An 18,013-nucleotide genomic window follows, 5' to 3' on the forward strand; every position below is an offset into this window, starting at 1 on the left:
TTGTCCACAGATCTGTGGTATTGTTACAGACAACGCTTCCAACAACAAGAGCATGATCAACGAGATCAAAAAATTTGAGTGTCCCCAATGCAAAGGCCAAGCAAATTGGGTTCGATGTTTTGCACACATCTTGAATCTGATTTCCTAGGTTATAATGTAACCATTTGGAAGCCACAAGAAAAAGAAAACTAACAGCTATTTGGATGATGGAGAAGACTCGGAAAACTCCAATGACGATCAAAATGAGGTTGAACATCCAGACAAGCAAATTCTAGGGTATGTTTCTTGTCTCCTTGCTAGTGATCCTCATGCTTCTCGTCTGCTTGGTAGTGTCTTATTTTTCTGATGGTGATGTGTTTGCACACAGGTTGAATAAAGAGGGTTCTGAAGATGAAGATGAAGAAAACGATTATGATGAGTCAGGGGAGGATAGAACCCTCGCATGCGAGCTGATCAATGACAACGACATGGAATTGGAGACTACCGATGTGAACGGTTTCAGTGATGAAGATGATGACAACTCTTATACTTCCGAATCATGCAAGAAAACCCTTTCCAAGGTATGAATCAATTCTTAGCCGTGTACAATATGATTGGTAGCTTACATGAACAAATTTGGTTGTAGTTTTGAGCAATTGCCCAAAAACTCAATAAGTCACCTAATTCAAAGGCACTGTTTGTGAAGTTGTGTCGGGAGAAAAACTGCCTCAAGCCCCACAATGTCAAGCGCGATGTGAAGACTCGGTGGAATTCAACATTGATGCAGTTGAACAGTATCCTGCGATGTTCAGGCGCGATGTGAGTTGATCTTTCCTATTCAAGACACCAACCTGGAGCACTTATAAAGCCCTGCCTAAAGTCTCAAATGGCAGAAAGATAAGCAACATGGGCTTCAACAAGAACATTTAATCAACCAGAATGATATAGACTTGGCCAAAGACCTTGCCGAGGTCCTTCAGCCTTTTTACAAAATCACCTTCCAGGTATTGACTCGGGGTGGTGCTCAAATAGCTGAAGTGGTCGTTTACATTGACCAAATCACCAGTCATCTTTTGAATGTGATTTCCAACAAAGAAAGCAGATACCCTGCCGCTTTGAGGAATGCCTGCCGGGCGGGTATTCAATTGACCGATAAGTACTATACTCTTACAGACTGCTCCCCACTTGACCGAGTTGCTATGAGTTCGTCTTTCTCTTTATTTTACTGTTGGTCATTTGATTCTGATAGCACACTTTTTTTAGTTCTTCATCCATCGTTCAAGGATGAATATTTTAAACTCGCCAAGTGGGAACCAGAATGGATTTCCAAAGCTATCCGACTTGCTTGTGAGATGTGGGAAACTCACTACAAAAGCGGAACTCAAGAAACTCAATCAATGTCACAAGAGCCTGCTCCTACGAAGGTTAGTATTTGCTATCTTCTCCTATCTACTCTTTGATTCAAGCTTGACTGGTCCGCACTTCACAGCGGCCTCAGACGGGTGTGCTTGCCATGCTGAGTGGTGCGTCTGAAGCGCAATTGGGGCAGATCTCAACTGACCCGCTAAGCATGTGGCTTGCTGGGGGTTTGCATCTGGATTTGGGAGGACTCCCAGTCAACCCCCTTAAATGGTGGATTGCGCAAGGGCGCTGTGGAAACTCTTACGGCGGTCTCATTCAAATGGATCTTGACGTGCTCAGCTGTCCAGGTCAGAAAATTACTCTTTCATTTTCACTATTAATTTGGTACTAACGGCTAATTGATCTACAATAGCAACCACTGTGGACGTGGAAAGGTCATTTAGCTTTGGAAGGGATTATGTGTCCGACCAAAGGCACCGACTCAGCGCTTCATCTGTCACAACAGGGATGACCGTGGCGTTTTACTCCAAGAACGGTCTAATCAAAAGGGGAGTTTTGTGTTGATGGAAGCAAGAACAAAAGAAAAAAAGAAAGGAGGAGGATATCGAAGAATTAACAGTAGAATGATTGACTACCATAAGTTTTTTTTTGTTCAATGAATGAGAAGCGATTATAAAAAGGATATATTAGTACCAAATGTACTGCTGGTAAGCCCGGGTACCTGCGCCTGGCACCCGGGTACCTCCCGCTCTGCACCCGGGTGCCAGGTGCGGGTGCGGGTGTGAGAAATTGGTACCCGCACCCGCCACAGGTACCCGGGTGCCATTTGCCATCTCTACTCATCATCCCATCCCTTTACCCTTTCAAATGTCTCATTTTTGAGTGTTTGGCCAGAACTGTTTATGTAAATTCCCCAAAATTCCATGTGGATTCAATTGAGATAAAGAATTCTATCCTCCAAACACCTCTGTTTCTGGGGGATTTAGAGAATTCCCCTCTGTTGTACTTTCCACCATTTCCAGAGTACATTGAAGCTGAGATTCACGGCATCCTCTGAACTTTAGATTGATTTCTCTGAGTCTCACAATGAGTGTGCACTTTTTAATGTCACTTTGATTCAAAACATTGGTAAAAAGCCACAATTTTGCTGGAGCTCCCACATGGAACAATCACAATAACTCATCACTGGAAATGGGAGATGCAAAACATTGGGGTGCTCTGCACCCCAGTCCCAGGATGGCATCTGGCTATGCAGCACAAGCCAATGTGACAATAATACTTATAGCATACAAATACATATAAATAAATAATAGAGATATTATTACAAATTATCATATTAAAATGCACTATTACTAAAAGTAATAAATAAAGAGATGACCTGAGATAAATAAGAAAGAAGCCTCTGGCCTCTGCAACAGTGGTGATCTCTTCTTTACATATACAGTCATGAGATCACCAAGTAACTCAGGTGTCTGTTCTTTACAGATATATCCCAAGAACACCTGCAAGTGACTCAAAGAACTAAGTACACATGTCAAGGACCTTTCACCTAGAGTAATATGACTACTTCTCTCATGATTGGAGACTTGGACATATTTCCCACCATCTCCAACAAATTATGACCTGCCCACCCGGAAAAAAAAATAGTCACTTGATGGCAAGTGACATGATGCAGCTTTGGTTTCTGCTCCAGAGCTACTCCAGCGCTGCTCCAAGTCTGCTCCACCAGCACTTGTAGAGCTTGCAGGACTGCACCAGAGCACTCAATGTGGCACAGTCAGCTGATCCTAATTTTCTCCCAGGAACAGCTCATGCTCATCATAAGCTGAGCAGTAGGCATTGACTCAGCCTGGGCCAAAGCTGAGCATTGGCTGAGCCTGGGCCACAGCTGAGCATTGGATATTCCAAGCCTGAAACAAATCCAAGTGTCAGCTGGACCAAGAATATTCCAAATCTGAGCATCAGCTTAGCCAAAAATGGTCCAAAGCTGAGCATACAAAGCTGAGCATTGGCTGAGCCAAGGCTGTTCCAAAGCTGAGTATCAGATTTTTTGAGACTATTCAAAAGATTAATATCACCTGAGCCAAGGCTGTTCCACAGCTGAGCATCACCTGAGCCAAGGCTGTTCCACAGCTGAGCATCAGCTGAGCCAAGGCTGGTCCACAGCTGAGTATCAGCTGAGCCAAGGCTGGTCCACAGCTGAGCATTGTCTTAGCCAAGGTTGGTCCACAGCTGAGAATCAGCTGAGCCAAGGCTGGTCCAATGAGCATAAGCTGTTACAGGAGTGGTCAGACTCAGAATCTGAGCATTTGCTGGGCCAAGATTTATCCAAAGCTGAAAATCAGCTGAGCCAATACTGGTCCAAAGCTGAGCATTGGCTGGGCCAATGATAGTCCTAATCTGAGTCTAAGCTGAGCCATGACTGGAATAAAGCTGAAAATAAGCTGGGCCAGGACTGGTTCTGATCTGGGCAACAAAGCTGAGCATGAGCTGGGCACCAAAGCTGAGCATAAGCTGGGAGCTAAAGCTGAGTATCAGCTGACCAGAAATGGGGATCAGTGGTGCCCAGCAAAAACTGAGGATCTCCTGTGGAAATTCTTAAACTGGTTAGATGGTGGGTAGATGATGGGTAGATGATGGGTAGATGGTGGGTAGATGGTGGGTAGCCCGCTGGAGCTGGCATGATGTCACATGTCATCAAGTGACTATTTTTTTTCCCTGGTGGCCAGGACCAAAAGAATGAATCAAGGACAAGCCTCCTGTCAGAGGAGGAACAGATATATATAGAGGTCATTCTCTACCCTCTTTCTCCTTCTCAGCTTTGTACACCCATTTGATAACCTGACTGCCATCATCTTTTCTTCCTCTTGAAACTTCATCAGGAATCCAGCTGACCTCACCTTCAGGAACTTGTTGTATCAAGCCTGCTCCTCACCTTTTCTTTCTTTCTCATTGAGCCATTCTTCTCTTTGGGAAGGTTTATCATAAGTAAGTAAAGCTCTTCCCGGACTAGACTCACTCCCCCCACCTCCTATCTCCTAGGATCATAACTACTCCTGCATTGCAGGCCCAAGTCATCTTCCCAGGGATCCAAACTACTCCCGCTCTGTCTGGCCCCTCCTTTTCTTTATATTTCTTTTTATTTATCTGAAATGAAAAAACCCAACCTCCTATTTATTCTCCCATCCCATCTTCCATCACCAGGTGTTGCCAGAAGATTCTGGCTCTTAGAATCACATTGGCTTAGGCAAGTCAGAATTCTACAATGGAATACATGAGGAATGACTTGATGGTTTAGGCTAGTCATCCGCAACACCTTTGTGAACCTCAGTACACCCAAAGAATTATTCAATCTTTGTATTACAGATATTTACACATGCTTTGAGATATGTAACACAAACTTTGAGACATCCACAGGAGGGACTTGCCTGAAAGTGGTGATCTTTGGAACAGGAGGAACAGCAGGGAAGCTTTGGGGGCACTCCCCAGGGAGTGCCACAGCTGAATTTGGGGTTAGTTTTTGTATGAACTGGGGCAGAAGTCCTTACAATGTGATGGTGAATTGTTCAATTAAGAACTATAGACCAATCTAATTTGGAGTGATATGTAACCGTTGGATGTGAACTATCATTCAACTCTGTTGAATTCATCTTGAATTCAAGTTTGTGTCAATCCTAACTTAAGTTCTACATTTCAAAATCAGGTAGCGCTTGCACATCCATTTTTTTTTGCATTGGGGTGAACTGCCTTCATCAAATATATATCACACCTGAAACAAAACTGCCCAGATTTGGATAAAGAAGATATCAGAAGTGCAAAATGTTTTAATATTTGAACAAGAGCAGTAGAACTGTATTTTGGCTGGGTAAACAAGGGTGACACAGTTCATAAATCACTCAGCTGCAAATGCCCCCTGTTCTAAAAAATGTGTGATTGGTGTGTGATTTGTCACCCTATTGTACGCGCGTACAATAGGGTGACAAATTGTATTCCATCATGATCAGGGCAGTTACACATTTTTTTTCTTCAATTTTACTCTCATTCACCCAGCAGAAATCCCTCTCTGGTATGAAAAGTTTGTGATTTGTCACCCTATTGTACGCGCGTACAATAGGGTGACTAATCACAAACTTCTCAGACCAGAGGGGAATTTTTGCCGAGTAAATCAGGGTGACACAGTTTGGAAACAATTCAGCTGGACATGTCCCTCTGGTCTGAAAAGTGTGTGATTTGTCACCCTAGTACAATAAAGTGACAAATCACACACAAGTCACACACTTTCCTGAACAGAGGGACATGTCCAGCTGAATTTTTTCCAAACCGTGTCACGCTCATTTAATTGGCAAAAATTCACCTTTGGTCTGAAAGGTGTGTGATTTGTCACCCTATTGTATGCGCGTACAATAGGGTGACAAATCAGACACTTTTCATACCAGAGAGGGATTTCTGCAGAGTAAATGAGGGTAAAATTTAAGAAATGTTTAGCTGCAACTGCCCTGATGGACTATGATTTGTCACACTATTGTCCATGTGTACAGCAGGGTGACAAATCACAAACCAATCACATTCTGTTGAGGCAACAGCAATGGGTACAGGAGGATGAAATGGTTCCAACACCATTCAAATTGATGTCACCCTTGGGTACAAACAATTTACACTTTAGTTAAACTTTGGTTACAGACACTTTGTGTTCTGTGGTCCAGTTTAGTTACTACTGAGTCACCAAAGAGTTCCAACTGAGTTATGGATACTTCTTATATACTTGTATATCATTTCATGTTTGATTACACATATGATGTAGTAGAAATTGCACCAATTTATGAAAAAAATCAAGGTAAGGCACTCCCTGGGGAGTGCCCCCCAAGCATCCCTGGTGGAACTTGATTTTTCAAGAAGATCACTCTTTTTCAGTAATCTCTCATTTTCTCCTTCATCTTACCAGATTCTTCCCCATTTCTTTACAGACTGAAAGCTCTCCATTTTGTGGAGGTAACCACAGCTTTAAAAGTTTCATTCTCTGGTTTCTTCATTCTGTAATCATAGCAACAAAACATTCAACTTCCTCCTGAGGAGGAGTGAGTAACTCCATAAATTGCCCTGATATATTTTTTCCTTTCAGAGTTAGACAGATACCTGACATATCATGTTCAGCTAGCCTACTGATCTCAGCTTTGAAAAATTCAAATGGCATGCGTGTGTCAGTGAGTCCATGAGAACATGGTATCTTGGGATTTTAGAGCACTCTCCAAACACTTTTGACTTTGGAGAACCCGGGTGGCCAGGCATGTAGAGATGAGGGGATAAGAATATAAAGCTGAAGATGAAGCCATGCTTCCTCTCTATCTTTTGGTGTAACATACCATACAACAAAAAAGTCATGAAACGGGGGTATAAAAACTGATGCAAAAAAAACCCTCTATATTTGAGGCTCAACTTTTTTCCCTGTCACACCAACATCTTAGGAAGTCCCTCCTGTGGGGCCCCTTGGAGGGGCTTTGTTCACTTGCAAACGTGTTGTCAGCCAGAGGGGGTACATAGCCAGTGCCCAGAGGGGGCTCTCTTTGCGCCTAGACTCGATCGGCTGAATCTCAGGCCGGGGGAACAATGGTCGTCAGAGAATCCCCCTCCAACCATCTCTAACTTCGGCCACCGACCCGTTCTTGGCTTGAGAAAAAACAAAAACTTGCGATCCTACAAATACATAGCTCCATATTCCCACTGAGTTTCGAAGCGTTCTTTACAGCTCCTCGATCGATCGACATCTTGAGTCTCATAGATTGATTCAGCCAAGAGTGAGTCATAGTCTTATTCTTCAATCTCTCAGTTTCCTCCTCCTCTTTACCACGAAACGTACTTACTCACAATATTTCTAGGTGCCTCTCATTTCGGTCTCCTGGAACTCATTCTAAATAGCTTCATAGCTGCTAATCGTAACCTATGGCCGGCCCCACTGCCACCGATCAGCCTGCCCCGACTTCGACAACTAATACCCCGCGTGTGATCCCTGGGCTTTCCTCCCAACCACCCAACAGCTCGGCCTCCAAGCGCTCTCGTAAAAAAAAAACTGGCACAAAAACCGACGACCCCGTCAAGGCCGCCACCCCCCCTGTTGTCGATGAAACCAATGAGGTCACCGAACCAGCCCCTGCACCCGTGATCTCATCTGTGCCCGCGCCTCTCAATGGATTAGCCCCATCAGCCCCACCCGTCTCAGCTCCTGTATCCACGTCACCAGTTCAACAAGTCCAGAAACGAATCAGAGCTGCAACTAAGAAATTGGTATGTCCCTTCACTCTATGTAGTGAGGTGTCATGAATACAACGCAAACTGCTGCCTCCTAACGCATTATCTGAATATCATATCCCAACTATCTGTCTCATCAATACAGCAACGAATTGGCGGTTACGAAAGTAGCACCGTTCCGTTGAACGAAGATCAAAAGAAGGCTATCGCTTCCAAACCCGCTCTAGAAGCTACTGTCAAAGAGTTGCAAGATCTGTTGAAAATTCTAGAAGTACGCCACCTTGTGTATTGAACTATCTTCTGTGCGAGTCGATCAGTAGACTGGATTGAAATTTCTGTCGCATTTGGTCCGGTAGGAAGATGAGAAACTCGATGGGCTCCGAATCCAAGCTGTGCGAGAAGAAGAGGAATTGAAAGTACAAGGAAGGGTTGATAGCGCGGTTCTCTTAGAACAAGTTCGTCATAGTTTCCCTCTTTCCTCAATTACGTGTAAAGTAACGACCGATATATGTATTAACCAACCAAATCACCATTAACCCGTGGTCGTTCTCTTTTCCCTTGGTTAGAAAAAAGCCGAATCAAATCTGGCATTCTTGCTACAATTCTTACATCTGTACTCTCTTGTCAATTCAGCCACTCGGCCGTCTGATTCTTTCGCGCCACCCATCGTCTCCCCTGTAATTCAAAATGCGACAGCCCAGGAGCTAGCCGCGGTGAATGCACTCTTTCACCAATTGGCTGATGGACGTGAGTTGTTTACTAATAACCCTCCAGCTTGCCTATTTAAACACGGTGGTTGTTAAAATGCTGATCAATTATTTTCAGCTATCGCCGGTGGTGATGGTGACGCATTTGATAGCATCAAGCAGTTTACTCAAGGTAGTGCCGGAGATGTCATCGAGGGTGTTTCTTGTGAGGCTCATTCCAATCCCATGATGAAGTGTCACTCACAATATATGTAAGCTAATTCAGTTTGCTTGGCATCCTAGTCGCAAAGATCAAGGAGATGGTCAACCAACTCACGGCATCGCCTGCAGAGCTGGCCCCTCTTGCCCAGATGGCTCCATCCACCCACGCGAAGTCAGAAGTTGAAGAGGAGGTCGGACCAGTCAACCCATCCGCACCACTTGGCAGCATGATGTTTTTGCAACAATCTGAGGTCATGCCACCAGTCTCATCGACCGCTGCCGAAACTCACACTCCGGCACCTATCCCTGACCTCCAACCTCCAACCTCTCACCCAGTGCCGATCGTGGAGAAGGAGCCGGTTGTCGACCACGTGGCGAGAAACAAACAGTTGCTCGAACAAGCGACGATCATCACTCCTGATCATCTCCCATCAAGCTTGAAGGATTGGGCGGCCGGTGAGCAGTCTCAACCAACACAGTTGCAGGCAGCGCCTGTCGCTTCTCAAGAGTGGAGCACCCCCCCGGAGCACTTGAGCGCGACTCAAGCCGAAGTAGTTGCGAGGACGATCGACTGGGCGGAAGATGTCCAAGGCCAAGGCGAGGCTCAGCCTAACCACCTGGCGCCGAACTTTACGCCGGCTCCACCGCCACCCTCTCACATCCCAGGCGATCTCGCAGCAGGGCAACTGCCACTAGGTCCACCCCACCATCACATGAACAACCCTCGAGGTCATTACCGTGGTCGAGGAGGATATCGAGGTGGGCCGGGAATGCCTCGGGGTGGACCCAGCCATGATGGATATCGAGGTGGGCGCGGATGGTACAGGGGTAACCCTGGAGGATATCGAGGTGGACGGGAGGGACCGCCTCCGATGGATATGAATGGCCCAGGAGGCTGGCGACCGGGTCCTGGCGGTCCCCCAGAAGCCAATGGAGGATATCGACCTCGGGCGGACTACCCTGGTGGGAGATACGGTAAGTGGAATAGGTCGCCCGCATGGACCGTCTGTAAGAGACACTGACTGTTTGGTTATCTTTACACGGATCCAGGTGGGCATCGAGGAGGCCCTCGAGGAGGCAACCCATTCCATCGCGCTCCTCCGCCCCCTTGGCATGTCGATCATCCGGAAGTTGCAACTGGCCCGGGCGGCAGCATGTACTAGTTCTACGCAGTCTTGGTTATGAGTATACATAGGGCCTCCCAAAAAGCATGTTGGAATTCATTCTTTGAGCTAGCCTTTCCCCGATAACATGTGCCACCCTATCACGCCCTCTAATGAACCGTTACACTATGCTCACTCTAAGCGCTCTCTTTCAGCCTCCTCGATCCATTCCTGCATCTCCTGCCCTCCCCCGAATGTATATCCTCGTTTCTCACCTTGACTCCTCAACGTGACACTCAAAATTTGAGAAGCATTGAAGAAGCAACAATGCACACAGATACTAATCAAAAACCTGTGAACAAGCCCAGATCACCATGATTGATGAATTGGCCATCTTGACTAAAGCTCGTACAAGTCTCGCGGGGAATATCAAGAAACAGCCGCGTTTTTTATATTGGCCAATGTGAGCTGATAGTTTATCATGATCTGGGATGTATGATTAAGCTATCGTAGCTCCTCAAGGCAAGCTGTGCCTGAAGGCCCAGAGTTCGTCCCAAGTTGCTTGAGGAGGTCAAAAATGACATATCCTTAGTCTTTGGCCAGACGTCTTTCGGTGAAGATTTGGTTCACACGTTGCTTCTGTTGGATCAGGTCATGTTGAGGTGCATTTTTTTTGGACGACAGTAAACATTTTGAGAGATAACCTGGGCCCGCCACTGTGAAGACTGGATGTTTTCTCATCTCAACTAAAGTTTCAGTCGGAAGCAAACCATTACTCAGCTCCATCGACCTCTACTTGATTGGGCTCGAGGATGTCCTATGTACATTCTCCACTGCGGTTGATCCTACGTCATTCTATCCACCCTACGTAAATACGTAAATATCTCCCCATTTTCAATCCTATTCATCTGATGGTATGCACCACCTTTAGCGAGCTCGTCAAACCTCTGAAGTGCCTTCACCACAGCTCCCTTGTGAATATGTAATCGGACCGATCTCGACGAATCCAGGGGACGGTTCGATCAGGCTCAGTACTTTACACATCAAGATCGTGTGGTGCCCTTCAATCTCCAGAGTCCAGCCTGAGACAGGATACTCTGCCATCAGCTCTGGTCAACCAGTCCGTCATCTGACCGAGCTGTTGAATAATACCTGCCTCCCCTGAGAAGTGTCCGACTTATCCTTATCTATCTGCAGCTTTATAGGAACAGATCTGCTCACGCCCGCTCGACAGTCTTCATCACCATCACGCCGAACAGTCACATTCTGGACCAGTCTAAGACTACATTACTTGATTATCCAATCCGTCCATGGCTCACGAACCATTCACCGCGTTTGACCTTCATTCTGTAAATAAAATCCTAGCGAGGTATAGTAAACTTCACATTCTAGCTTGCGATGAGTTGCCCTTCAGGTCAAAGTCACGCATCATGACTGACATTTCTAGGGGGTTCTGCGACGTGTCAGCTTCGAACTCCAGCGGGAATGGAAGGAACTATCTCGAGTTGATTCACTCAAGGCCATTGGCTATCCATTCGACCAATCCGTTCAACCAACGATCCTGCAACCTGCTCCCGTTCTCAAGAGGCAAGCCTCACGGATCAGTACCGTCCTCAGCTTCTTCGGCTCTTCAAGTCCCAGCCCAGCTGCCCAATCGATTAGCGATGCCGAATCACAGCTTGCTTCCAATCTTAGTGACCGCCAAGCCAAGCCTACTGGCGATGCCGATCAACTACCATTGTTTAGATTAATGATCCAACGAGTATGGGGCGCCTTTCCTGGGCTCATCGATCTACCTGGTCAGCAGCACATCTTCCAAGGCTTAAGAACTACAAACAACATCAACAAAACGCACTCTAGTTTGACATGACTTGTGTCTTGCGTTTTCTCGACGTCCTTTAGTCGAAACTTGGCTCGGAATCGAGCGATTTATCCTAGATTTCAACTCGCGGAATTTCTCGACAAGCCGAGAACGGAGGCAATTTACCAAACGTGCGGTGATCTCAATCGGATTTACTAAGCTGCTATCAAGCTATATCCCTTCGATTATCAGTTTCCGAGATAATCTCACTTTGCCGACAAGACCTTCACAAAATGATCTCGACGTGATTTCACGGTTACCTCATTTAATCTCGACTTTTGGTAACAGGATTAGGTTTATTGATAAAGAAGAGGTAACCCGCCTTTTTGAAAGAAAAAGGAGAAGCCGTACATATCTCACACATCCTCTATTTGGTTGGATAAACAGGACGAGTTTCTCGTGATATACCGCAAGAAACCAGGAAAGTCAAAGCTCCCTGTAGACTCTAGGGCGGGTGAAGACTCGGCATTGGGTGTGAGAATGAGTGTGATTGGATGGCCGGTGCTTTTTAACTTCCTCAAAACGGTTCGCTTTCAACTCTTGCCCTTCCTTCAACTGTTTCTCCAGGCATCCCAATTTTCGTTGTTAATCGTTGAGCTGGTCATACTTTATTTTCACAGATTCACCCGAGCAATGCGCATCATAATAGAAAAACTGGCATTGCAGTACTCCAACGGTTATTCAACAGTCATTTCTCTCAAACTGAGAGGCTGTATCAAATTCTTGAGGCTACCCATCTCGAACTGTCATCTCTAGACAAACAATCCGCAGAAGAGTTGAACAAATTCCTAGCTGATGAACATGATTTCCAAAAAGTCTGGGTAAACATCGGAAAGGAAGTATCCGAAGCCAAGAAAGGGTATAAGAACTTTCTCCAAAAAATTGTCCATCATGGTAAGCTCCCTAGGCCACAAAATATAAGAATGTAACTGATAGCCTCATTTTTTTCACCTCGTAGACGGAGAGATAGATAAAATGTACGAATTAATCGGCCAGCACGAGCAAATTGAAACTGTTTTGGCACTAGATCCAATGTACGAACAAGCTCAAACCTGGACGATCATGTGGATAGCTTATATGCTTCAGTAAGTTCGATTGGGGGTCTAGTTGCCCAGTTGGTATTGGTGTTTATCTCAACTCTAATATTTTTTTCCGTTTAGTTTCATCTTCATTGCTGGACCCGACGGTGATGAGGTCTGCGAATTATTTCTCAAAATAGATAAACTGGTACCATATGAGTTGATCAAGTCAGTATCACATCTTTTTCCCTGTGATCTTTCGGCGGCATCAACATCCATTCCATAAGAACAGAGATATATTTGGTAACAGTTAAATTTGAAATGTACCACATTCGCAGGCAGGGGTTGAAGATTATTAATCCGACGCTAGCAATCAGGACTACGGTCGCTCTGATTTTCGGACAGCCATGTGAGATACTTTCTTTAGCGGTCAACATCCCACATCAACTTATTTGATGTATTATGGCTGCTCTTCGCCTAGTCGGCTCTCTCAGTCTTTTTCAAAGGATATTGGATAGCGTTGTTAAGTCTGAAATAAGATCTTTTGACAAACAAATCGAAAACATTGTTCAATCGCATCCCTCAAGCACCCAACCGACTGGGCCAAGTAGGCAGAAATTGCTCGAAGCTATCCAGAAGTTCGTATATCTGCCTGAGGAAGAGAAGCGAAAAACTCGCACTGAATTTGGTGAGGCCTTCCATTTTATTTTATTTTCTTAATATTTTCTTCTTTTTCATGATTAAGTCTCGGCGACTCGATAACAACTGACTGGCTGGGTTGGTGGGAACAATTATCCGATAGACAAAAGTGAAGAGGACATCATAATTTTAATTCTTCGATGGTCGAAAGATTTTGATGCGGTCGAACTACAAAGCGTTCAAGAAAGTGAGAAAATCTTCAGCAATTCGAATGTCTCACTTGGTTCCAATCTGTTTGGTGATCTTATTATTATCCTACGGTGGGCTCAGATGTATATAACCTTTTAGATCATTCCCTGTGGGCTAACCTGCGTGTATTTATCTCAATCTGACAGCTTGATCAGTTTGAAGCGAGATCGAGAACAAATTGTAGAGATGATAACGGAGCCTAACAATCCAATCGTACGGCTCATAAAGCAAATACTAGAGATGTATTATCCAACCATTTACAAGGTCGCACTCGCGTCAGATTTATCAAAAAAATTCGGGCAGACCGAAGCTTTCCTGAAAGACATGGTGCAACTGTTGGCAAGACGTAAAGAGGAAGAGGTGTCGGTTGACAAGCTGGTTCAACTTCTTCATCAGCACAAACAATCCTACTGGTCATTTTTAAATGATGTAAGTGCAACATGAAGAATTTTACGTTCATGAAGAAACGATTTCTTGAAAATTATGGATTGATGGGTATTTTCATTTGCTTACAATCAACGCTTTACTAGCTGGTTCGATGTAAAAATCTTTGTGATCCAATGAAAGAATGGATTCAATCTTGCTTTGATCTTGTTAAATCCGGATTGAAAAAATCTGGAACCGTCTCTCCAACCGAAAGACTTGCGCTCAATCTTGAGCAGATCACTTCTGCTGCACCGATCGAAGCTATTCAGGCAGAATCACGATCTCTCTCGGCGTACAACAGGTTGAATAAGATGGTCAATGACATCCAATACCGACTCGTATTTTGCTCGTCTCCATTCATCGTCGAGACTGCCTTTCAAGCCCAAGCTTTTCAGCTCTTGACTGAAATCGACCAGGACTTTGGCCAACATCTCTCTCAGTCGGCCGCAGATGCTCGTCCGCCGTTGGCCTTTGGCTGGGCGTGGTGGATTGACGAAAATAAATTTTGTGGGAAGGGTGGAGGCAGAATTAAAGACGACGCAGCAGGGGTCCAGGGGCTTCATAAGGGTGGCGTATGTGACCCATCATTTAATCTCTTTCATTCTCACAATATCCATACCTGACCGCTCATCACCGTTTTGCCTCTTCTGCTGTCCTTGGTATTTCAGGATGAACAACTCGCACCAAGCGAGCTGGTCGTCAACTCAGACTTGAATGAATTGAAGAAACTAGGAGGCTTTTACTTGAATCAGCTGATGCAATCGATTAACCTGTTTGATCGCCCAACATCGTGTTAATCTTGGGCCTCCAAACAGATACGTCGACAGTATTTGTGAATTTCGAGCGGAATAGAGATAGATTGATATGTAGAGCTAAGCTTCCAGTCAGCTCTACATACAATGGCTGATGCACTGTGTCAGATTATTAGTATTTTTCTCTTTCTGCTATTTTTCTCTATCTCTTGGAGGCATCTTCTTTACTTTTTACTTGCAAAACCTCTCCTAGCTTTGTTTAACTAGCTATAACACACATCTGTGTCTTCAACTCTCCATCTTGTATATCTATACATATTAGTGGTTTAACATTAAGCGGACCAAAAGCCACATTACAAAAAAAATGGCAGCATCTCCCCCAACTGTACAACAAAACTACAGGTACAAAATGTCCTGGACCACTTGGCTCTTTAAGCAATTGGCGCCGAGCAAGAGCCAAGCGGTGACCTCCACTACTCCACAAGCGGTGTCCTTTTATACCTTTCCCCCCAACCCCAACTGACCACGACTTCTGCCTCTCTTTATTCCTTTTCCGAACCCATTATGTCTTGGCCACAATTGTGCGCATTTCCTTTCGCATATCGTATTGCATTGCTTACAAGAATGCAAAGCTTATTGCGTGCTCCAAATCCGGGAAACTGAGACTGTTTCCCGGGATGGTATGCTAATCTTCACTACTACAGCTTTTCCAAATAACAAACCCAGCCCTACATATTGCCGGAATATCACCAATTCCGGGATACTGAGACCGTGTCCCGGGATAAGATGTCTTCCCGGGCCCTGCCTATTTCCCGGAAAAGGACGCTTGCCAATTCCGGGAGACTGAAACCGTGTCCCGGAATACGGGTGCCAATAATTGTACCAAGAGTGTGTTTGTCAATTCCGGGATACTGAACTGTGTCGGGGCATACTATGTTTCCCCGGGCCTTGCCAACTTCTCGGAATAGGAAGTTTGCCATTTCTGGGAAACTGATACCGTGTCCTGTGGAAGGTGTATGTACTCCCCAACAGGACCTCCGTCTGCAACACCTTCTTATTGGCTATTGGATCCCCTCTATAAAGTTTTGCTCCAGCGGCCAAGCCAAAACTAATCGACGACAAGCTGGGGACAACTGTGAAGACAGCGGTATCGCTGTGAGCAACGCAAACAGAGAGACAAAACAGCGAGGTGGAGGCACACCTGTGAAGACAGCGGTATCGCTGTGAGCAACGCGAACAGAGAGACGAAACAGCGAGGTGGAGGCACACCTGCGAGGAGTCGAGTGAAGATGATGTGAGTTTACGAGTAGAAAACGATAGAAGATGAATAAGGTACAACATATGAAAATTAGTTGAACTAAATACATCAAGATAGGTTTCTACAGTATCATCACTAGGTCTGCTCCGCAGCAGAGTGCTCCGGCAGTGGCGCCGCTATGTGCCTCAATACCCCCCCTCTCTCATTGCCGGTGAATGTTGAGATTGGCAATCACTTGAAGATGTTTCTGCCTTCCTAGTGCCTTCATGCAAACATCAGCCTTCATTTTCTGTTTCAAAATGTAATTGATGTGCATGAGACCTGTATCATGTACTTCGCGCAGCCAATGGTAGATTATGTCTATGTGTTTTGATTGCTGTTGAAAGATTGGATTGGTTGCCAACGCAATTGCGCTTTGATTGTTGACAAAAATTTCAAACTTGCGGTTGAATTTGATTGATAAGCTGGTGACAAGATATTTGAGCCAAACCGATTCTTGAACTCCTTTGAAAAGCGCCCGGTACTCCGCTTCTGTAGTTGGCGTTGACACTGTTTGCTGCTTCTTTGATTGCCAAGAGAGTAGATTTCCCCCAAGAAGTGTTACATAGCCCAAGTATGACCGACAATCGTCGGTGCAATTTGTGAAATCAGCGTCAGTGTACACAGAGATGTCGTTGAGGTTTCCTGTACCATCCAGAAGAATACCGTGAGATTTTTTTCCTTCCAGATACCGTAGAAGATGTTGGACGGCCTTCCAGTGAGTAATTCCTGGCTTTTCAAGATGTTGAGATAGTTGCAACACAGTAAAAGCAATGTCAGGTTGTGTCAATACTGCGAGGTAATTCAGGAGACCCAGTGCTTCACAATAGTTGACCTTGAGCTGAAGGAATGCTTGATGTTCTTTGTCAGAACATTTCACAAGTCTTGTGTTTTGAACCATGGGAGTTGAAGTTGTCCAACATCCGGAGGAGCCGTAGTTGTCCAGAATAGATTGGGTATACACCTGTTGATTCAGAAGAAGACGCTTCTTTGACGGTCTTGAGATTTTGATGCCTAGAATGTGTTTTGCTTTGCCAAGATCCTCCATGCTGAACTTCGCCAAGATGAGACTTTTGAATCAATTGTCATTGTGGCTAATGATGATCATGTCATCCACGTACACGTGAACAAAACATTCCCAGCCTTCAACCCGCAAGGTGAAGAGGCAAGGATCCACCGGACATGGAAGGAAGTTAATGGAAACAAAGAATTTCTTGAGCTCTGCGTACCATACTCTGGGTGCTTGTTTGAGTCAGTAGATCGCCTTGTGAAGCTTCAGACAATAGCCTTTAGGAACATCCAGACCCGGTGGTGGACGGAGATAGACTGACTCGTTGAGCTTGCCATTGAGGAAGGCGTTCTTTGCGTCCATTTGGTGGATTGCGTAACCACGAGAAAGACCTACTATCAGCGCTGCCCTGAGACTAGTTGATTGACCAGTTGGAGCATAGGTGAATCCATAACCTTCTTTTTGTTGGGACCCCTGGGCGCAAAGCCGCACTTTGAACTTGACAACAACCCCTTCAGAGTTCTTCTTCTTTCTGAAGACCCAAACCGTTCCCAACAAGGATTCATCGCCAGGAAGAATTTTGATGGACCAGACCTTCAAGTCTTTCATGGCTGCAAGTTCTGATTCAACTGCTTGAGTCCAAGAAGACGTGTCAGAGGATAACATTGCTTCTTGGTGAGTTCTCGGAATATCATATGCAGATAGCGCCATTGCTAGGTTAGCCCTCCTCTTGGTATGTAGGATATGGGAGGGGTTGATGTCTGAGCTGATGTTCTTCGGCGAAATGTTTGACGTAAGCAGGATGTTGTAGCCTGGTCAAGGTGGAGCGAGTGCTGGTGATCGATTGGACAATGCTTGAGGAGGTTCAACCCGTTGAGAGTTGCTGGCTTGATCAATGGAATTTTGATTGTTGAATGAATTGGCATTAATCAATGAAGAGTCAGGATTGAGCTTGTCTTCAGCCGATCTTCAGTCAAGAACGTCTTGCATTGAGTCCAATGACGGAGAAGAAGGTTCAGGATGCTCGTAGATGATTTTGTCAAATTTGATGGGTGTGAGTGGATTGAATTGAAAGGATGGGTCAGCTGGGGAGAATGTAGAGACTACTGGGAATTCTGTCACGTTGAAGGTAACATTGTGAAAGCGCTCCACTTTCCCCCCTGGAA

The 18,013-nt window shown here is 45.2% G+C and overlaps 2 protein-coding genes across 2 annotated transcripts; both read left to right on the forward strand.

Annotated features, from left to right (window-relative positions):
* Positions 1-7,278: 7,278 nt before the first annotated feature.
* Positions 7,279-9,655, forward strand: PtA15_10A6 (uncharacterized protein; the record flags this gene model as incomplete). The annotated part of the gene is made up of 7 exons (XM_053160903.1): positions 7,279-7,620; positions 7,730-7,855; positions 7,941-8,039; positions 8,151-8,331; positions 8,410-8,496; positions 8,574-9,467; positions 9,543-9,655. The coding sequence occupies 7 exons, from the start codon at positions 7,279-7,281 to the stop codon at positions 9,653-9,655; spliced, it is 1,842 nt and encodes a 613-aa protein (XP_053024142.1).
* A 1,250-nt stretch (positions 9,656-10,905) lies between these two features.
* On the forward strand, positions 10,906-14,586 carry PtA15_10A7 (uncharacterized protein; the record flags this gene model as incomplete). The annotated part of the gene is made up of 13 exons (XM_053160952.1): positions 10,906-10,964; positions 11,063-11,394; positions 11,498-11,769; positions 11,844-11,981; positions 12,077-12,350; positions 12,415-12,541; positions 12,617-12,703; positions 12,814-12,884; positions 12,957-13,163; positions 13,278-13,434; positions 13,510-13,792; positions 13,894-14,361; positions 14,458-14,586. The coding sequence occupies 13 exons, from the start codon at positions 10,906-10,908 to the stop codon at positions 14,584-14,586; spliced, it is 2,604 nt and encodes an 867-aa protein (XP_053024143.1).
* Positions 14,587-18,013: the final 3,427 nt, after the last annotated feature.

Source organism: Puccinia triticina, chromosome 10A (genome assembly GCF_026914185.1).
Source record: "Puccinia triticina chromosome 10A, complete sequence".
NCBI lineage: Eukaryota > Fungi > Basidiomycota > Pucciniomycetes > Pucciniales > Pucciniaceae > Puccinia > Puccinia triticina.